The following is a 20,393-nucleotide window of genomic DNA, read 5'->3' as shown; positions in this document are numbered from 1 at the left end:
CAAAAAAGGACAAGTTATATTCTCTTACCCAATGTTCAGACAGACCACATATATCAATATTATGTTCTTCAAGGCATTTTAGAAGGTATGGCGTGCCGGCCATTACACCTTCAATGTTCCAACACATTATATTAAGTTTGTCACGCACTTTGTTCATGTTCGTGGATGAAGACGTTCTTTGGAAGCCACTGACAAACAGAAACGCCTTCTGGCCAGAAGGAAGGATCCTGTAGGTTATTATATTCGTCATCAACTACGTTTACCTGTGCCGATGCAGTTCGTTTCCAGCGTCTCTCAAAGTAACGTAAAAACGTGACAGTAACATTTCTCTCCTCAAAGTACTTGCGCATACCATTTTCTGATGAGAGTTTCTTATCAATACCATAAACGTAGTATCTACGTGTTCTCATGTGTTTCCCTACGGTGGTGAATCCAACGAAATCTTGTTTTCGATGCATTGAAGACGACAACGACGGAGCGGAAGACACGCACACTGACGACGGAAAATGTACAGATATAGATGACGTTCCGTCAGATGTAGGCGTTGTGTCGATAACTTTTGTCTTTTTGTCTTTGACAATTGACGAGTAACTTTCTACCAGATGTGTTTTCAGAGAGGATTCCTCATTTTTCGGTGGGTTGTTGGGGGGTTGATGGGTCTTTTCCGAGACATTACACGGGGAGGTCTGTACTGTTGGTGGAAGTGATTCCGATAACGGAATAAACCGGTTTCTCACCTCAACCTGATACGTTTCCTGAATAGAATTACTTTTTTGTACAGTGCCATGTCCTTTGTTCTTCAGTTGTTGTTTAATGTCACTAATTTGTCTTTGTGTGTTGTCCGAACCTTTTTGTAATGATTTGATTGTGTTTTCCATCGTATGAATGTCGTTCTCACATTGCTTTGTGGTCTGCATAGCATGTTTAAGCCTATCTTTTAGACTTTCAGTACCGTTCAACTGATTGATGTCAAATCTTTACGCTATTATGCTGCAATCAGTTACCTTCTCATATATATATCTTTACTCGAGGATTTAAAACTATTGGCTGATTTTTGAAGTTCACATATCTGTTTTGCCACATCTAAATTGTCCTGATGTAAATCCTGAATTTCGGGTGCGAGTACCGCGACGGATTTCTTAAGTGAATATATACCTATATATATTTGTCGCAGAACTGGCTCTACCGAGCTACATTATGTAATGTTTCTATGTTTATGGTATGCGACGTTAAATAAATGCTCTTGTATCTGGTATCTAGGTCTAAATTTAATGTGAATGTCTTTGTATGTACATCATGTAACATGTATGTCGGTCAAACGCTATATAGAGCTTTTTATAATGCCCACCGATTTTAAATAAATAAAATGTATCTTATCTTTCTAACACACCAGCTGTAACAATTTAAGTATCGGGTCCATATGATTTTATTTTTTGAGATTGCTAAATCTCATTATTCGTTTGGATGAAATATGATGAAGCTACTTCATTGAACTCCACTCCTTGTTAGCCAGCCACCACCTGACCCTCCATCCAGCTGCATATACGTTATCCATGTGTTCCTAAGCATACACGTGCTCATGTGAGTCTATATTTAGATTTATCCAGTTTCGATTTGTTTGAAAATATAGTCCCTTAATTCTATTAGATAATCATTGTGTTAACATAAATTTTATCTACAAATATGACATGATAATCAAGAAATATATTTTTATGATCGTCTTTTATTTACATACTATTGTACATCCCAAGTGGAAGATCCATCAATTTCATTATCGTTCTGAAATAACGTATCTGATTTGGTCTCCGCCTTACTCATATATTACTCCGCTGACATTTCTCACGTTGTTGCGCACTGTCACCTAATATCTACAACAACATGGCGTTTACAATGAGGAGCTCGTTAGCTACAGGAAAGGTAATTATCGACTACAGCTGGACTATATTACCCTCCTTTGAAGTAGTAACCACTTATACTTGCATTGAAAGTTGGCATGAGCGTCGTTTCTCTCGTGTGCTGGACACGCCTTGTTTTCCTCGTACGACTACACGCAGTAGCCTACCACTGACAGTTGTGCATGTGGTGACCCGGTGATAGTGTCGTGTCGGGTCTGGGTACGTAGGAATATAAGGCTCATAGAGATCGGGTTCTTATTTTTTACGTTAAACCTTTCGTTCATTATAATAATTTAATCGTGTAAGAGCAAGAGATGAGAAGTTTTTTAATAATTATTTTTCACATGCCTAATTTAGCATGGAGTAAGTTTGTGTCCCAGGCAGGGATACTCTCAACATTTATACTATTTGTACATGCATGAGTGCTAGCAGAACGGGGTATATAACATGGACGAGTCCAAAAAGTGGAAACATTTTCACTCTTTCTTTATCTTATACTGCCTTATGCAAAAATGTCCATGTCGTTTTGATCATTTGGAGTGCATTTGACATCAGAAGAAACAGGAAGAATTTTATATTGATAAACAAGTGCATTTCTGACATATAGTTCAGCCCATTTGGTACTACATTTCATTAAATTTTTACCAGTGAAATATTGGACATTATTCATTCTCCAAAATATTTGCTGATTTCAAGACACTGATTACAAACAACCATGGGAAAAAGTACAAGTGGCCCATCTGGTCAAAGCCTGGTTAGCTTAACGATATGCAGGCCTCGAGGAAATCCGTCTGGGACATCAGCCCATTCTACTGCCCAGACTGATCATCTGTTACTTCTCATGAGGGGACAATGTTCAATTCCACTGTTATCTTAAATTTTCATGAAAGCAATTCAATGAGCTATATGCAGGTCAGCAATTTTAGCTGTTTGATCGAGAAAACTCATATCGAATGAAACACAATGTCAGCGGCTCAAAGTCCCCAGATAGGCTAAGCGATTGGCAGAAAGTATTAGAGAACCAGGGTCAAAAGTATAACTTACATAGGTGGTGTTGATATTTTATCATCAGGATAAGTGGAACAAACCAACTCTGCATTTTGAGGTCACCTGAGCGTCCGTCGTCGTGCGTCCTGCGTCGTCTGCCATGCATCGTCCGTTGTCCGTTAACAATTTACATTTTCAACTTAAGCTGAAATACTGTCACAGGGATTTCATTGATACTTCACAGGAATGTTACTGACAACTCCCTGACCAAGTGTTATTATTTATTGGGTCGATCAGAAATCTGATATGGCCATCATGGCAGCCATTTTGAAAAACTATTTAAAACTTAAAGACGAGTTCTACTGGGCCAATTGAACTGAAACGTTGTGGGAATGATCGACCCATGGTCCTGACAAAGTGTAGTTATTTATCGGGTCAATCAGAAATCCAATATGGCCATCACGGCAGCCATTTTGAAAAAATATTTCAAAATTAAAGTCAAGTTCTGCTGGGCCAATTTAACTGAAACTTGGTAGGAATTATCGACAAATGGTCCTGACAAAGTATTGTTTTTTACAGGTCGCTCAAAAATCCAATATGGTAAATAACTATTTCAAACTTAATGTCAAGTTCTACTCTGTCGATTTAACTGAAACTTCGTAGGAATAATTGACTCGCAGCAAAGTTTTTTTTCTTTCGGGACGATCGAAAATCCAACACGTCTGCCACGGCTGCCATTTTGAAATAAAACTATTTAACCAACGCTCGGTCTAGGAATGATCATCTCATAGTCCTGACAAACTTAACATTATACTAACTTTTTTTACTCAAATTTTGGTAGGGATGATTGACATCATTATCTCCACTTCATATTTCAACAACAAAAATTAATACTGTAGGACTATGTGACAGTTAAGGCCCATGGGCCTCTTGTTCTACACAATTTTAGATTAGGGGCTTATCAACAACGCATTGTTATCGGTGTTTATATGACGAGACTTTCTCAAAATAATTAAAATTATGATAGTGTGGCTTAATCATGTGGCTAATATTTTGATATCTTTCACTCATGCACAAAGATATCAAAATATTAGCCACATTCGTGAAATAAAATTGGTTTTACTGAAGACACTGTTAGATATCCTCTATGAATTGCATTTTTTTAAGTTTTTATTTAAGTTTAAGTTTGCATCATTGTTTTGAGACAGGTTGCCCCGGTCAGGACCTCAATTTTTATTTTCATTTTAACGTGTCCTAGAGTCTACCTTTGCATGGAAACAACAATAATATCACTAAAAACACAGCAGTCTGATATTATACAATAATATATAAATGTATGGTTTGGCCCAAAATCACTCAATTTGCCATTGGGTTAAAACAATACTGCACAAACATCATACAAACTGATATTTCAGCTGAAAATTTTGGGATTCCAGCAATGTTTATTTGAAGCTTACAGAATCTTAAAATTTTAATTATGATGTTTGTCGATTGAAATATTTGAGGCGTCACATTGTGTATCACGACTGAAAAGCATATCAAGTAACATTGTTAGGTCAGTTACCTTATATGGTCAAGGTTTGGTAGGGGCAAAGGTCATCATTATGAGGGTTGTATTTTAACTTTGAATTTTATAGTTTGCAGTGTTTTAAACAAGTTTTTTTTTTAAAATATTGATATTAGATACTCTACTTCCTTTTATGACTTCCCATACCACAAAGGTCAAGGTTATCTCAAGACTCATCTGACATGATATTTGACCAGTACCTTGGTGGGGTGAGGGGCCATGAGATTTATTATAAATGACCTTGGCCTACTATTTCAACAACAATCCATAAGTAAATATATTTAGCCCTAGTGTTAAGTTGCCATCAAGTTGACTGTTTGTTTCAATGAATTGGACATTGATTGCCAACAGCATTTAATTATAAGTTTATACGGGGAGTCTGAATTCATCATGACCTTGTAGCCCCTGTTTTTTCGGACTTTTAAATACCTTATTACGTTTACTGTTATCTGACTTAATGTATTCCTTGTTTGTTAATATGAAGGTTTTTACACTTTGTTATTGATAGCTGGGGTTAAGACTGCTTGGGAAGACTGGGAAATGTCGAGTTCCAGTGCTGCCACCTAGTGTCCTTTACCAGCGAAGTGTCAGCTCTACAAGTTCTCGACTTCGGCAGAAAAACATCAAGGTGAGACTGATCCGGTTATATGACTGATTGTACAACAGGCGTTAGTATTCAATTCAAGAAGGTTTTCATGATGAGGAAAGTGATACCTGAATCTGAATTATATTCCTTTGCCTTTTAAAGTGTGAAAATTATAAACCTGTTTGTCATGAAAATGACTTCTGACTTTCAGTCTGTAACATTTGGTAAAGAAATTATTGATTATCTAGTATTTGACAAAACATTGATTTATAACGTAATGGCATTAAACGTTTGGTATATGTTAAGGCCTTTGGAGTGCATTGTCAAATAACTACCAAAATATCACAATTCACAAAATATGTCATCATAATATCTGGATTTTAATAGACCCTCTTAGTAATTGTGTCTTTTGTAAATTCCTTCAGTGATGTATAATTTCATTGTCATATATATGTAGAATACTAGCCCTCGGGCAGATAATGAATTAAGCCGAAACTATATTTTCATATTCTTTAGTTTTTTTTGGGTATATTCTGTAACTTATGTAAGTAGTAAAAATATTCTATAACTTATAGAAGTAATATAAATATCCTGTAAATCATGTAAGTAATATAAATATCCTGTAAATCATGTAAGTAATATAAATATCCTGTAACTCATGTAAGTAATATAAATACCCTGTAACTCATGTAAGTAATATAAATACCCTGTAACTCATGTAAGTAATATAAATACCCTGTAACTCATGTAAGTAATATAAATACCCTGTAACTCATGTAAGTAATATAAATACCTGATAACTTTCTGTTTTACATTGAGAAATGATTGATGTTTTGTTTTATATCTATTTCATATCCACCCATTTGGCGAAAATTCAATTGAAACCATGGAATGCTTTATACAGTCAACCCAAGAACAGGTAAATCATTAACATCAACCTACTAAGGAAAAAAACTGTATGTGTTTATTATAGGACTACTGTGTATACAAATCCTTGGTTATAAGACTTGTGTTGACTACTGTGTATACAAATCCTTGGTATCAGACTATTGTGTTGACTACTGTGTAAACAAATCCTTGGTTATAAGACTATTGTGTTGACTAGTGTGTAAACAAATCCTTGGTTATCAGACTATTGTGTTGAGTACGGTGTAAACAAATCCTTGGTTATAAGACTATTGTGTTGACTACTGTGTAAACAAATCCTTGATTATAAGACTATTTTGTTGACTACTGTGTATACAAATCCTTGGTTATCAGACTATCGTGTTGACTACTATGTATTCACATGCTTGGTTGTAAGACTATTGTGTTGACTACTGTGTATTCATATGCTTGGTTGTAAGACTATTGTGTTGACTACTGTGTATTGACATGCTTGGTTATCAGACTATTGTGTTGACTACTGTGTATTGACATGCTTGGTTATCAGACTATTGTGTTGACTACTGTGTAAACAAATCCTTGGTATCAGACTATTGTGTTGACTACTGTGTATACAAATCCTTGGTATCAGACTATTGTGTTGACTACTGTGTATACAAATCCTTGGTATTATTGTGTTGACTACTGTGTATACAAATCCTTGGTTATCAGACTATTGTGTTGAGTACGGTGTAAACAAATCCTTGGTTATAAGACTATTGTGTTGACTACTGTGTATTGACATGCTTGGTTATCAGACTATTGTGTTGACTACTGTGTATTCACATGCTTGGTATCAGACTATTGTGTTGACTACTGTGTATTCACATGCTTAATATCAGACTATTGTGTTGACTACTGTGTAAACAAATCCTTGGTTATCAGACTATTGTGTTGACTACTGTGTAAACAAATCCTTGGTTNTGTGTTGACTACTGTATATTCACATGCTTGGTTATAAGACTATTGTGTTGACTACTGTATATTCACATGCTTGGTTATAAGACTATTGTGAGGACTACTGTATATTCACATGCTTGGTTATAAGACTATTGTGTTGACTACTGTGGATTCACATGCTTGGTTATAAGACTATTGTGTTGACTACTGTGGATTCACATGCTTGGTTATAAGACTATTGTGTTGACTCCTGTATATTCACATGCTTGGTTATAAGACTATTGTGTTGACTACTGTATATTCACAAGCTTGGTTATAAGACTATTGTGTTGACTACTGTGTTTTCACATGCTTGGTTATAAGACTATTGTGTTGACTCCTGTATATTCACATGCTTGGTTATAAGACTATTGTGTTGACTCCTGTATATTCACATGCTTGGTTATAAGACTATTGTGTTACTGTGTATAATCCTTGGTATCAGACTATTGTGTTGACTACTGTGTATACAAATCCTTGGTTATCAGACTATTGTGTTGACTACTGTGTAAACAAATCCTTGGTTATAAGACTATTGTGTTGACTACTGTGTAAACAAATCCTTGGTTATAAGACTATTGTGTTGACTACTGTGTAAACAAATCCTTGGTTATCAGACTATTGTGTTGACTACTGTGTATACAAATCCTTGGTTATAAGACTATTGTGTTGACTACTGTGTATTGACATGCTTGGTTATAAGACTATTGTGTTGACTACTGTATATTCACAAGCTTGGTTATAAGACTATTGTGTTGACTACTGTGTTTTCACATGCTTGGTTATAAGACTATTGTGTTGACTACTGTATATTCACATGCTTGGTTATAAGACTATTGTGTTACTGTGTATACCAATTTTATTCTATGACTGTGTGGGATACCAGTGTTTTGTTTTAGATAAATAGAATCATGATATCGGACCATAAGGTTCGACCCTTGGTTCTAGTCACATCCCTAAACACTTACTGCCCTATAGTCACACCTTGGAAACAGCAGAAATCTGCCCCATAACCATATAAAATTGCTGTGCATGGATGTTAAGATATATGCTGCCAAGACTGGCCTTTGGTTTGGCCCCTGGGTCATAACATGTACGATGTGGTTGGTGACAAGAGACAAGCACACATGGTCACCAATATTGGTCCTGGAGACTGCCCCCTTGGTGATTTAGTCCCGCGGTAAAATAGCAATGCAATCAATGAGAACCCAACCCCATAACAGGGTTGCCAATGCAACCTCTTAGGAGTCCAGTGTGGGAGATCTCCCTCCACTGGGTTTTACAATGTGTTAGACTTTTGACGGCGTCGCTGTGTAACGCCGTTTTGAATAACATTTACAAATGTATCGAACAAATCCTGGCTTTCTCTGACTACTATAACATCTGCGTTGATATTTTCAATTGAAGATCTTTGTAGGAAAATAAAACAAAACATTTTTTGCAGATATATAAAAGATTTTTATCTATCACACAAAAAACTGACATCAGAAATGCAACACATTATATAATAAAAGGCCTTTCTTGTAATGATTCCATCCTTGGCTAGAACAGGTACCAGTCTTTTTTTCTGTATTTCCATGACCTGTTGAAAAAATAACAGTTCATATTAAAAGTAAGAACTTTTCCATAGTAACATGAAAAAGTTCATAACATAAAAAAATATGATAATTTGACAGTGGAAAAATATTTTACAATTACTTCTGGCTACTCTCCTAAGCAACAAATAACAGTAAGAACCTTAGCATTTATACCACGTTTGCAATCCGATTTGTTGCATTATTATGTATTTGACTACCTATGTACTATGTCTATCCAACACGCCAAAGCACTTCCCGAAACTCGTTATTTTTTCATCGCATCAGATTAAAATTGTTTATTACTACAAGTCTCTGGTGTATTAAATCATATACGCCACTTTACTGCAAAAAAAAACTTTCCATCAGCCATTAGCGACTGTCTGTTCGTGATTCAAGAATCGTTTTCTCTTAATATTTGTGAAGGCCCGACCTAAAAACAATCTTTCCTAAACCACAACGATATTAATAGTAAAACTTTCTTTTTCTGTGCGATAGATACGTTCAATATTAAGTTTACGAGTGAAAACAACTTGATTGATTGATTGATAGGTTTTATTTCCGCTTCACTACCGAGTAGTTCGGTTATCCAGCAGACGATTGTGAAAACAACTCACCTTACGATATATTTACATTCGTTTCCACTTGATGTAAAGCGACACCTCGCGTCAGCTCACTTCCAAAGCACAATGTTGCAATAAGAGTTATTCCCCTTTGTACGACCCAAGCTAAAAATTGCCGATTTATGCCTTCGCGTGGGATAGAGGGAGAATATTTTTGAATGCGTGAGATTTATGGCTCACGTGGCGTGAGACATGATTATGCGTGAGTAAAGTTGTCTCAGCATGACGAATGCGTGAGATTTTGTCTCACGCCGTGAGAGTTGGCAACCATGCATAACCATATATGCAATTGCTGGATGTGAAAATCTAATACAGATATGCTACCAGGATCGCCCACTGGGTCTGTCCCTTCCCTGGTAGCTTATACTTTGGGTCATTACATTGAAATGGTTGAGATCCCCACCCCTTAATCAGATGATATAATTTCTGGACATTAAGAGAGAAACACAATCATGCTACCAGAATTGGCCTTGGGGTCTGCCCCCATCTGTAGGGACTAAGTCCCAAGGCCATAACATAGAAACTTTTGAGATCCCCATCCTAAAGCAATATATACATTTGTTGAGTATGAAGATTTAATATCTTAATATTTTAATAAATGATTCTCATTTAATATTCTTGCTCCGAAAAACAATTTCCAGCAGCATTTCTCGTCAACATCATATGTAGGTATTACTATTAGTACTGTGAGTTGAAACGGTGTTATCTATATTCATACTACACAGACTGTAACAATCATGCAGTCCCTTTATGATCTATATTCAATGCTATCACAATCACGCTTGGTATAATTTATATTAATATACTACGTACCTCAAATTAACTCATGAATTAATAAGTTAAATTAAGTATATCATGCCTTGCATGGTCTCACTGACTGTCAAGGGAATTAGTCCAGGCTATCAACTGTGTGTTAGTCTAAAAAACTAAAACGTCCCTACAGGCTAACTTTCTCGACAGATTATTACTATTACAAAAAGGTATGTGCATTCTGTATCAGTTATATAAAACACCTCGAAGTATGATATTTCAGGATATAGCAAGTTTCTAGTTCCCCTTTTGAATTGGTCAGGCTTTGTTTGCCTTTTGAAATAGACCTGGACTCGAGAATCAGAAACTGCTATATCCCTCAAGCATGTACTTATGTAGCAGGAGCAAGTCATTGAGCCTGGGGTTCCAGGGTTTCAGTCACAAACAACTCACATAGTGGATAACATTTAATACATTTATTAGAAAGAGCATATAAACATACATAAACAGACGACACAAGCTATTCAGCCCCTACCCGGCTACTACTGGGACATGTACGGGAAAGTTGTAAACAAACACTACATGATGGTATAAACACAGCGGGCAGCTAGCAAGGCTTTCCCCGTACAGTACAGAAGCACCAAACACCCACCTAGCACCACAGACCGGTCATAAGAAAATGACAGCACAACACATGACAGAGAAAAACGGAGATACCCAGCCAAAGCTATTATCTGTATCTGTATCTGTATATTACTGGAAGACCTCAAATTTGAGTATAAATTCCAGGGTTGGAGGAGTGCGCTTTTAGTTTATATTGTTTCAGTTTGTAGTGCTGTCTTGATCAAAGCTTTTAAGTTCTTGCATTTTGACGAGGTCTTCTGGTAGGTTATTCCACTCTGTTGTTGTTCGAGGAAAAAAGAATTTTTTAATATGTCCGTATTACACTGGAAATGTCGGTAATTTTCACTATTTTTTGATCTGGTACGGGTGTTTGATGGAGTCAATATGTGATCTACAGGTATGGCAACTAGCCCCTTCACGATCTTATAAAAGAGGGCAAGCCGATGGTCTCTCCTGCGATCCTTTAGTGGTGCTAGTTTTAGAGTGCCCATTATTTCTGTTACACTGCTGTCCCTTCTATAGTTTGATGTTATAAATCGGGCAGCGCGGCGTTGTACCTTTTCCAGCGAGTGGATGTTGTTTTGTTGGTAAGGGTCCCATATCGTACAGCTGTATTCCAGGACGGATCTCACCAACAATTTGTATGCTGTCAGTTTCAGTGACGCTGGGCACTTTCGTAGGTTTCGTCTTAGGAATCCTAGAGTGGAATTTGCCTTGTTGGTTGTGATACGGATATGAGAGTCCCACTTCATGGAGTTGTGAATGGTCACCCCCATGTATGGATTTTCTTCTACTTCTTTGAGTAATTGGCCCGACAGTTGGTAGTTGTAGGTACTAGGCGACTTGGATCTTGATGTTCTCAGGATATAACATTTCGACCCGTTGAAAAACATACCCCATTCCGTTGCCCATTCTTCCAAGGACTTGAGGTCTTTTCGGAAGTCCAGGTGGTCTTGGAGGCATCGAATTGGACGGTATAGCAGACAATCATCAGCGAATAGACGTACAGTAGATGTTACGCAGTCGGGCAAGTCATTGATGTGGCAGAGGAAGAGTATAGGTCCCAGGACCGTCCCCTGGGGGACCCCTGAATCTACCTTCACTCGTGTTGAATGGCTGCCGTCTACAAGTACTCGTTAGGTCTGTGATGTCAGGTAGGCCTTGATCCATTGTAGTATGTCGGGGTTCACACCGAAATTCTCTAGTTTGTACAGGAGTTTTGAATGGGGAACCTTGTCGAAGGCCTTACTGAAAACTAGGATGGCAGTGTCCACTTGTAGCTTCCTGTCGTACATGCTGGTGATGTCAAAGGTGGTAATTAGTAGCTGGGATTCACAGGAGTGTCCTGACCTGAAGCCATGTTATAGATGTGTCAGTATGTATTCTATTCTATTCGCATATAATAGACGAATCAACACTTCGCCGTCGCCATCTTGAATTTTTGCAAAACGTAAGCGGCCCCGAAAAAAACCCGGTTAAAAACCGGGAAAATTTGGTTAAACAAAAATACCAACACGCACAATTTTAATACAGGAAAACAACACAAAAAGGACGACTATACCAGCGTTACCGTGTGACAGCTGATATGTCAGTATCTTGGAATGTGTTTGAAAACGCTGATAAACTAAAGACAGATTCTAGAAACGGTACGTACGTGAATCACAGTGACAGGGGTTCATTACAAATATCTAAAATACACATAACGTTAGGCCTATTAATGCCAACTGACTGTACTGACAGTGACATGGGTAACAACACATATGTGAGCAACCCATTCTAAACCAGTATATTTGCTGTGACCCATATCAGTGTGTATTATAGACATGTAAATTTGACGTATTTGATACATAAACTCAACAAATAACTGAAGTTGACAAATCTTAAATTTATTCACAATCTCCAACAGGGTCAAGTCCCTTCTTGGAAATCATATGTAACCATGATAAGCAAATGTTCAGTATAACATAATGCAAATAAATATACAATACAGATTTTATGGCAGTATATTTTTCTTCATCATACTAATATGCCATGCATACTGTATTCATATGTGTGGCAGGGCTCAATTGTACATAATAAGTTGAGGTTGGGGTTGAGATTGGAGATTGGTGTTGAGATTGGTGTTGCCATGTACAATCACGGACGTAGATAATCTAATTCCGTGGTACAATTGAACCCGGCCACACAATATAACATACTTTTAAATCTTAAACTACCACGTGCACAATGACAATTTGCTTCTTCAAGTTCTTGTAATAATTATATATATATATATACAGTACAGGTATTATGTAAAATAGGCCAAACAGGTTTAATTTCAGGCATTCATTATTAAAGGCCTGGGTTTTTGTAGGAATAGTCTAAACAAACTCATTAATTTATCACTCTGATAAAAAACAAATAAATAAAAAAACTCAACATGTATCATACAGCTCACAATTCCTGGGATAATTTTACGTGTGATAGTGTTTTAAATTATTTATGGAGTCCTACTTTCACATATTTTTTGAACAAACTATTAATAAGCACATGCCTGTGTAATATTGCATTTGGTACTATGTGCTATTTAAGACTTTTAATGAAACATTTCATTTTCAACTTTTGATTTCATACAAGTTTGAGTTGGAAAAATTAGTGTTTCCTATGATTATTTTTTTTGGTAAGTTGAGATTGGTGTTGCTTAGGAAACACAAATATTTTCAACTGCCTAATCATAAAATCAAAAGCCAAATATATATTACTTGTATATATATAATATATATGTATAATCAGGTCAATGCATTGAGTATCAATTTAAATTTAAATTCAAAATGGCATGGTATTTAACAGCCATTCGCTGCAATTGCCAACTAAATTCAATGTCAAAAACATTCAGTACTACACAGTACTATTAAGAGTTTTATCTCTGATACGGTTCAGTCATGACCACTTATAAATATTTAACAATGAAAACATATAAAAAACTGTTTTTTTGCATAATTGAAGCCGTGTACATATATATATATATATCAATAACTGTATGGTCAACTGTGGATGGCATAAGAATACATTAAGAGACATCTTTTACAGAATTCTTCAAGATGGGTATGAATCCCCTGCAAGTTGATTGTTGATTTTAATTTGAGTTAATTCATATTTGAAAAATGAGACATGTCTTACAGAGTTTGTGCAATTTCTGCATGTAAAAACAATGGTTACAAACTGAAACAATGGAATAAGGAATTTTGTGTGGAGCACCAATGTAAAAAGAAATGTTGTATTTGTCAGCAACCTTTCAAACTATTTCCATTCCCTACAGCCAAGAAAGATCTTTCTAGCAGATTAATATGGGCTAGAGTTGTTCAAAGGAAATGTGGAAGTAAAATTTGGCAACCAAAGGAGGATTCCAGGATATGTTCCGAACATTTTATTGATGGTGAACCAACAACTAAGAATCCTTATCCGTCTCTGAAACTTGGCTATCAACAAGTCAGCGAGATAAAAGCTCGAATTCCACCAAAGGAAAGCCCTTTTAGTTTTGAACCAACATGTACACCTAAAAAGAAATTAAAATCGGTTGACATTTTATCAAGTGCTACAACAGGATTAGCTGAGCAATATGCTCCAGCAGCTGGAGCAGAACCCGAGAATTTAGATAATCTAAAGGTTGCTAATGATTTCCTGTCTGATCATGATTATACATGTATTGAAAAATGTCAAGGATGCACAGACAAGTCTGCTCATATTTGTAAACTCCAACAAAAAAACAGGACATTAGAATCAGAAAATTTGAAATTAAAAGAGGTCCTCTATCAAAAGTGTAAAAAACCTTTCAGTGTGGACAAAATTCTAAGATCAAACAAGCAGACAAAATTTTATACTGGCTTCCCAACTATTGCTGCATTTTTGGCTATTTTTACATACATCACCACATATGTCAAAAACATACAGTATTGGAAGGGACCAAGTCGTGTTTGTAACCCCCTTCGTAAACAGGCCAAGAAATACAAGCGCCGAATTCTTACCACCAAAGAGGAAATTGTCATGACCTTGATGAAAATCAGACTTGGTCTATTAAATGTGGACTTGGCTGACAGATTTGGTGTCTCAACAACCCATGTTTCTCATGTTATTACAACCTGGATCCGTGTGCTATCCCAAGTTCTTGGAAGTTTAGTTATCAACCCAAAACCAGATATTGTACAGGCTAACCTACCCCCATCTTTCAAAAATCCAAAATATAAGAGAGTTCGACATATAATTGACTGCACTGAAGTGTTCCTGGAAAAACCTTCAAGCTTTGAGCTTCAGAGTGTCACCTGGAGTGACTATAAACACCATCATACAGCAAAAATTTTGCTGAGTATCACACCTGCAGGAATGATCAATTTTATTTCAAAATCATGGGGTGGCCGAGCAAGTGACAAACATGTAACATTGAACTCAGGATTTCTTGAAATTATTCAACCTTATGATGTAGTCATGGCAGATAGGGGATTCCCAATAAGAGAGGATCTTGCCCTTTTTAATGTAGAGCTACTCGTTCCTCCAGGTAGAAGAGGTGTGTCCCAGATGACCACATCTGACGTGCAAACTACAAAGCAAATTGCTAACAGAAGAATCTATGTGGAGCAGGCAATACGAAGACTTAAAAGTTTTCGTATTCTCAAGTATGAATTGCCACTTACGCTTGTCCACCACTTAGATGACATCTGCCTCATTGCTGCTGGTATATGTAATTTGTATCCACCTCTTCCTAGGTACAAATAGTAAAATAAGAAATCTCTCACAGACAGTTTAATCTCATTATATTCTACCTGGAGAAATGTGCAGCTCTGCATTTACACACTTTAATCAATTAATATTTATAGACAGATTTGGCTATATACAAATACTGTATGGACAATATACATAATACATATATGTCTTTGTATCATCCATTCAAATTCAAGTAACTAAATGTAAATATTGTTCACTTATGTTTGGTAATATTTTACAGGTGTCATGACTAATTGTCACAATTATGTTATAACAAGTTGAGAAAGATAACATTGGTATTAGATTGATATCATATATTGATTTAGTACAATTACTTTCTCAAAAAATGAAAGATAGAAGTGAAGCACTGTGCATATATGTTTATATCAATCAATTCAACATGCATTGTATATGTATGGATGTAGCATTTACATGCATGCTGTACAATACCACATCTTCACCTTTGCCAGTGATGCTTGTGTTTGTTTAGCACATTTAAAATGATACCAACTCTGACAACCCTCACACATAACACTCCTGTCCTTCAGATTTTGGACATTCTCACCTTCTTTTATGACACCTTTACATACAGGACAGAAACATGAAAATTGTGGAGACACTGTATCTACATCCATTGGGATTGGCATGCACATAACAGCTAGGGTTGTCTTCTTTCTTTCTAGTGACTGGGTAAACAATTCTGGTACAACATACAATTTGAAAAAATCAACAAGATTCTTCAATATAACACTATAGAAGTCAGCATACCAAGCTCTACCAGTTATTGCTAACTGTTCCTGCACTTGGGCATTATACATAGAATATGTATTTAATGACAAATGTGAGTTTTCTCCAGTTTTCAGGTAGCTTGGTACGGAGCATTTGCAAAAATCTAAACATTTGTCACATTTTACAACAAGTGGGCATTTTATTTCAGCTAAACCATCACCACAGCATGAACATGCGACTAACAAATCAGGTGAAGCTGCTAAAAAGGATTTTTTTTATCAATGAACAAGCCGCACTCTGATATTTTTACATCCTGGTGTTGGTATTTGTATAATTTTGAAAAGATTTGTTTTGCTTTTGGTTCTGTATCTAGACCATATTTCAAAGACTTTACATTTTTTAAACAATCTGTAGTACTAGTATAGCCCATCTGTCCTTGTGTAGACAGGATAAAAACATGATGCTGTGATGCGGCCTTTCCTTAAAGCTGTCCACTCAGGACTACCTGATTGATCCTTTGTTTGTTCCTGGATACTCTGAATTTCCTCTTGTGATGGTTTTGGTAGGCTGTCAAGAAACTTCTCAACATCTAAGTCCATCGCCAGGTTATTGCAACTCTTGTACTCTTCAACAATATAATTCATTGTGTATCGGTTGTACTCTTCAACAATATAATTCATTGTGTATCGGTTGATGTCAAACAGTGCTGTAGGTACACACGTCTCATCAGCAGATGCACTTGGAAAATCTAGGCCTGGAATAAAACCAAATGATGTTTTTCAATGTACACGTATAAGTATACATGATCGAATTGAAAACAATATTCTAATTTGCTTTAACAATTGTATTATATTTAAAAAAAATCTGATGTATAATTCAACATTCAAAATTAAATTTTAAATACTTCATTTTAATTTGGATTTGATGAACATTACAAAGTATTTCTTAAGAAAGTACCTGTGATACTGTATTTTACTCCATTATTTCTATAATATTAACAAATAAGATCAATTTTGAAACATGATGAACTAAAGTAATAATAATAGCTTCCCTTATAATTATTACATATACCTTTAAAATATATTAATACAAGTCTCTAATGTGCCTTTCTTTTTAAAGAATTGGCTCAAGTAATGATTCATTCAAAGTTATAAGGAGAATTTATATCAGATATTGAGCTCAAACGATTGAATGTGACTTTGGTTTTGGTCAGGCAATCAACAAGTACCTTTAAAGAGGCATGCATTTGGAACGACTTCTCTAAGAACAGATGCGAGTCTTTCAGTATGGTTCCCTATAGCAATTGGTGTATACTTGGCCTTGGGGTTGGATACCAATGGCCTGGCCTTTCCTACAACACAACATTGTATAGAAGTATTGTACATGTACTAGGTAGTACAATCACTACTTTATTCCATATATAGACCAATATCCAAATACCTTTTGAGGTTAGACAAAATGTTATTTTCTAAGCAATGTTTAAGCATATATTTCTTTGATATCGGATACATAATATCTATTCCTCATTGGGATTTTTTTTTGTGTGTGGGGGGGGGGGACAATTTACCCAATTATGTTCATGTTATGTATATATTCTATGCTTTTATTTGTCTTTATATCATTTAATAATTTCTTACCTATCTGTCCGTGCTTGGTTTTCTTTATCAGCATGTCTTGAACTCTCTTTGGCTTGGGAACAGACTTTGAAGCATTGGGTATAGTCCAACTGCATGGCACTGAAGTACATGCTGTTATACCAAGCTTATTGGCAGCTTCCACTCGGAATAGCACACCAGCTATATGGTTGCATGTCTGTCCTAGTCTATATATATATAGAAGAGAAAGTAGGGGTATTTGCATTGTGAATTCTACATACATGTACCATACACTACATGTAAATGAAATTTTATGTTGAAGTGTGAAATCTGTCTCATTGTAAATACTGTTTAATGGTTGTTTAGATTTTATGAAGTTATATATTTTTATTTGAATTTAAATAAAGTTAATTGGTATACATGGTACCTGGCATAAGCATGCACCTGCATGTCAGATACTGTATCACATGGAAACTGTGTTTGTTTCTCTTTTCGCCAAAAATGTATATATATGATAAAATGATACCATAAAATCATGTACATTTGCATGAATTTGTTATCTATACCATCGTCTGTACATTTACAGATTAATCTCAGATAAATCTATTTATACAATGCAAATCAAGCTTACGTTGATGACTACAGACGTTTAACTTACCCAGCTGTGCACAAACAGTATGCTCCTTTGACCTCTCCTTTTTCTTCATCTGCGCACACCCACACATTGTGCTCAGCATTATGTGATGGAGTACACTTCGAACGCAACACACATAAGCCATTTCCAACAGCTGTGAAGAACACTTCTTTGAGCCAGTTTGACGAGAAATACTGGTAGGCTTTTCCCAATTAATATTCGTTCAAATATTTTTGTGTTGAAGCTGGATCAGCTGCTGACATAAAAAAAATCACGATATCTGGGCAAAATACTGGGGCCACATAGAAATACCACTCTTTTCATCGAGCCAGCCATCTGATATAAGCAATGGATCTTTAATAATAGTAATATCACCTATGTTCAAAAGTTTACTATAATCTCTCTTAGTTTGCTCTGACAGTTCACAAGATTTTAAACCTTTGCCGATGTTCATTTTCTGCACGGCGTTACATAGTGCACTTAACTCATCTTTTGTCCCCTTCGTAGCAAGTCGACGGTCGGACAAGAATTGCTTCAAAGCTTCAATTTTCCATGTTTTAACTTCATCTAAAGATAAAGATTGGTCGCCTGGATCCATGGTAAATACATAGATGAGTATAAAATTATAAGATTCATATAAAAATGTTCTATAAAACATAAACAAACAGCCAGGAAATACGACAACAATACTGACATCGGAATGTTTACATCGCGCCCAGGATGAGGCTACGATTTTTAACCGGAATTTTTTTCGTGGGGCCGGTTACTTCGTCATTTAGCGAAGTTTTGATTCGTCTATTACAATAAGTTTATATAATAATACTAATTATTTTGTGAATGACCCTAGCGACTAAACAACGACTGTTCTGAGTACATCTTGACTTAATTAGATGAACAGACCACATGGGCTTTGTGAACAATGTTTACTTGCCGAAATATACGCAATTTAAATTCCAATCTTATCCGCCTTGCTACTTCCAGTCGCCATTTTGTAAACAGGACCTAATCTCAAGCTGATGCGCGTTTGAAAGGGTGGTAGGTAAATCTTGTACCCCGTTCCCGGACCCGGACTGAAACCCCGTACGGGAATATAAAGATATTTTAATATCTCATTAACGCGATCGTTTATATTTTTTATAAAAATATAGAATAATTTCAAACATTATTTTCTAAATGTGACAGTTAAAATAATGTTTATTTATTATCCAATAATTTAGAAATCGGCGATAATGTGTATTTCAAGAGGTAAAACTTGTACTATGCAGTCAACCGTGAAAATCACGTTTTTTCACATATAATTAGAAATTTAGCGAAAATTAACATGTTATTTTCTGATATATAGAAGAAAATACCATACTGTTTATAATTATGTAAGTTTCGTTGAAATAAACAACATATTTCACATGATATTCTGACTTTGTTGTGATGGCGGGTGTTTTGTTTACTCCTGTACCCGTACTAAGGGGACATAACTCTGTCAAGCTGTCGTTATCAAGTAGAACTCTTAGCCATTCTATTAGAATGTTACCATGCAGGCTTTGCGACGCAGACGCAGTTCTACATAAGAGCCCATATTTTTTCAAAACTATATATATATATAAGATAAATAATAGTTCACAAAATAAGAATTCATGATCATCATTATGATTGGTTATCATTAGAAAAAATGGGTATCTTTATAATAACTTAAAGAAATGATTTTATGATTGAAATGATTGTGTTCTTTTTCATACAAAATACAAAATACAAAAAAATACAAAAAGTATCAAGTTGAATAGAAAAATTATAAATGTATTTATTAAATTAAAAATTAGCTGTACAATGCTGGCTAACCTAACTAACTAAACTGCATTATTTTAACCTGATCTATATACTTCTGACTTTTATTGCTGTTTTATGAACGCTTACCACACTTCATAATAAAACTATCCCTAGAAAAATGTAAATCTGACAGATCACTTACACATCTATTATGAAACCATCTGTCACAGCCAGCATCACAAGAAACCATATCACCAAATACATTTGAAATGTGACACCCATCTGCTTCGCAATCAATAAAAATATCAAATGATAAAGAAGTCTTCTTTTGCCTATGCCTAGGAAATTTGGTAAAGATTCCATTGGAAATACTTTCTACAAGATGTTGTCTCATGCAAGTGGTGTCAAACTCTTAACTCTTCACTCCCGTTAAACCCATTGAAACAAAATTCTACCAAGTTAGCAATA

General features: G+C 35.7%; 2 protein-coding genes and 1 long non-coding RNA gene across 3 annotated transcripts in view; 2 read left to right on the top strand and 1 right to left on the bottom strand.

The window, feature by feature from the left end:
• Window positions 1–1,839: 1,839 nt before the first annotated feature.
• Window positions 1,840–20,393, top strand: part of LOC110448928 (phosphonopyruvate decarboxylase-like) — a 44,082-nt gene continuing 25,528 nt past the window's right edge. The window contains exons 1-3 of the mRNA XM_021495442.1: window positions 1,840–1,917; window positions 4,958–5,077; window positions 5,940–5,954. Coding sequence (XP_021351117.1) covers window positions 1,879–1,917; window positions 4,958–5,077; window positions 5,940–5,954 — 174 coding nt within the window. The 5' untranslated portion in view covers window positions 1,840–1,878. The remainder of the gene's footprint in view (window positions 1,918–4,957; window positions 5,078–5,939; window positions 5,955–20,393) is intronic.
• On the top strand, window positions 11,392–16,586 carry LOC110448927. The gene is made up of 2 exons (XM_021495440.1): window positions 11,392–12,554; window positions 12,586–16,586. The coding sequence occupies exon 2, from the start codon at window positions 13,620–13,622 to the stop codon at window positions 15,216–15,218; it is 1,599 nt and encodes a 532-aa protein (XP_021351115.1). The 5' UTR covers window positions 11,392–12,554; window positions 12,586–13,619; the 3' UTR covers window positions 15,219–16,586.
• Window positions 16,594–18,938, bottom strand: LOC110448929. The gene is made up of 4 exons (XR_002462797.1): window positions 18,189–18,938; window positions 17,573–17,757; window positions 17,164–17,286; window positions 16,594–16,689 (listed from the first exon to the last, which is right to left on the bottom strand). It is a non-coding gene; the product is annotated as an uncharacterized LOC110448929 (long non-coding RNA).

The sequence above is a fragment of the Mizuhopecten yessoensis genome, unplaced genomic scaffold (assembly GCF_002113885.1).
Source record: "Mizuhopecten yessoensis strain PY_sf001 unplaced genomic scaffold, ASM211388v2 scaffold4387, whole genome shotgun sequence".
Taxonomy (NCBI): domain Eukaryota; kingdom Metazoa; phylum Mollusca; class Bivalvia; order Pectinida; family Pectinidae; genus Mizuhopecten; species Mizuhopecten yessoensis.
Note: the sequence above shows the minus strand (reverse complement) of the source record. Positions and strands in the feature narration are given on the sequence as shown.

Bases quoted from the DNA above. Each gene is read 5' to 3' on its own strand.
- LOC110448927 (XM_021495440.1), top strand. From the start codon at position 13,620: ATGTCTTACAGAGTTTGTGCAATTTCTGCATGTAAAAACAATGGTTAC.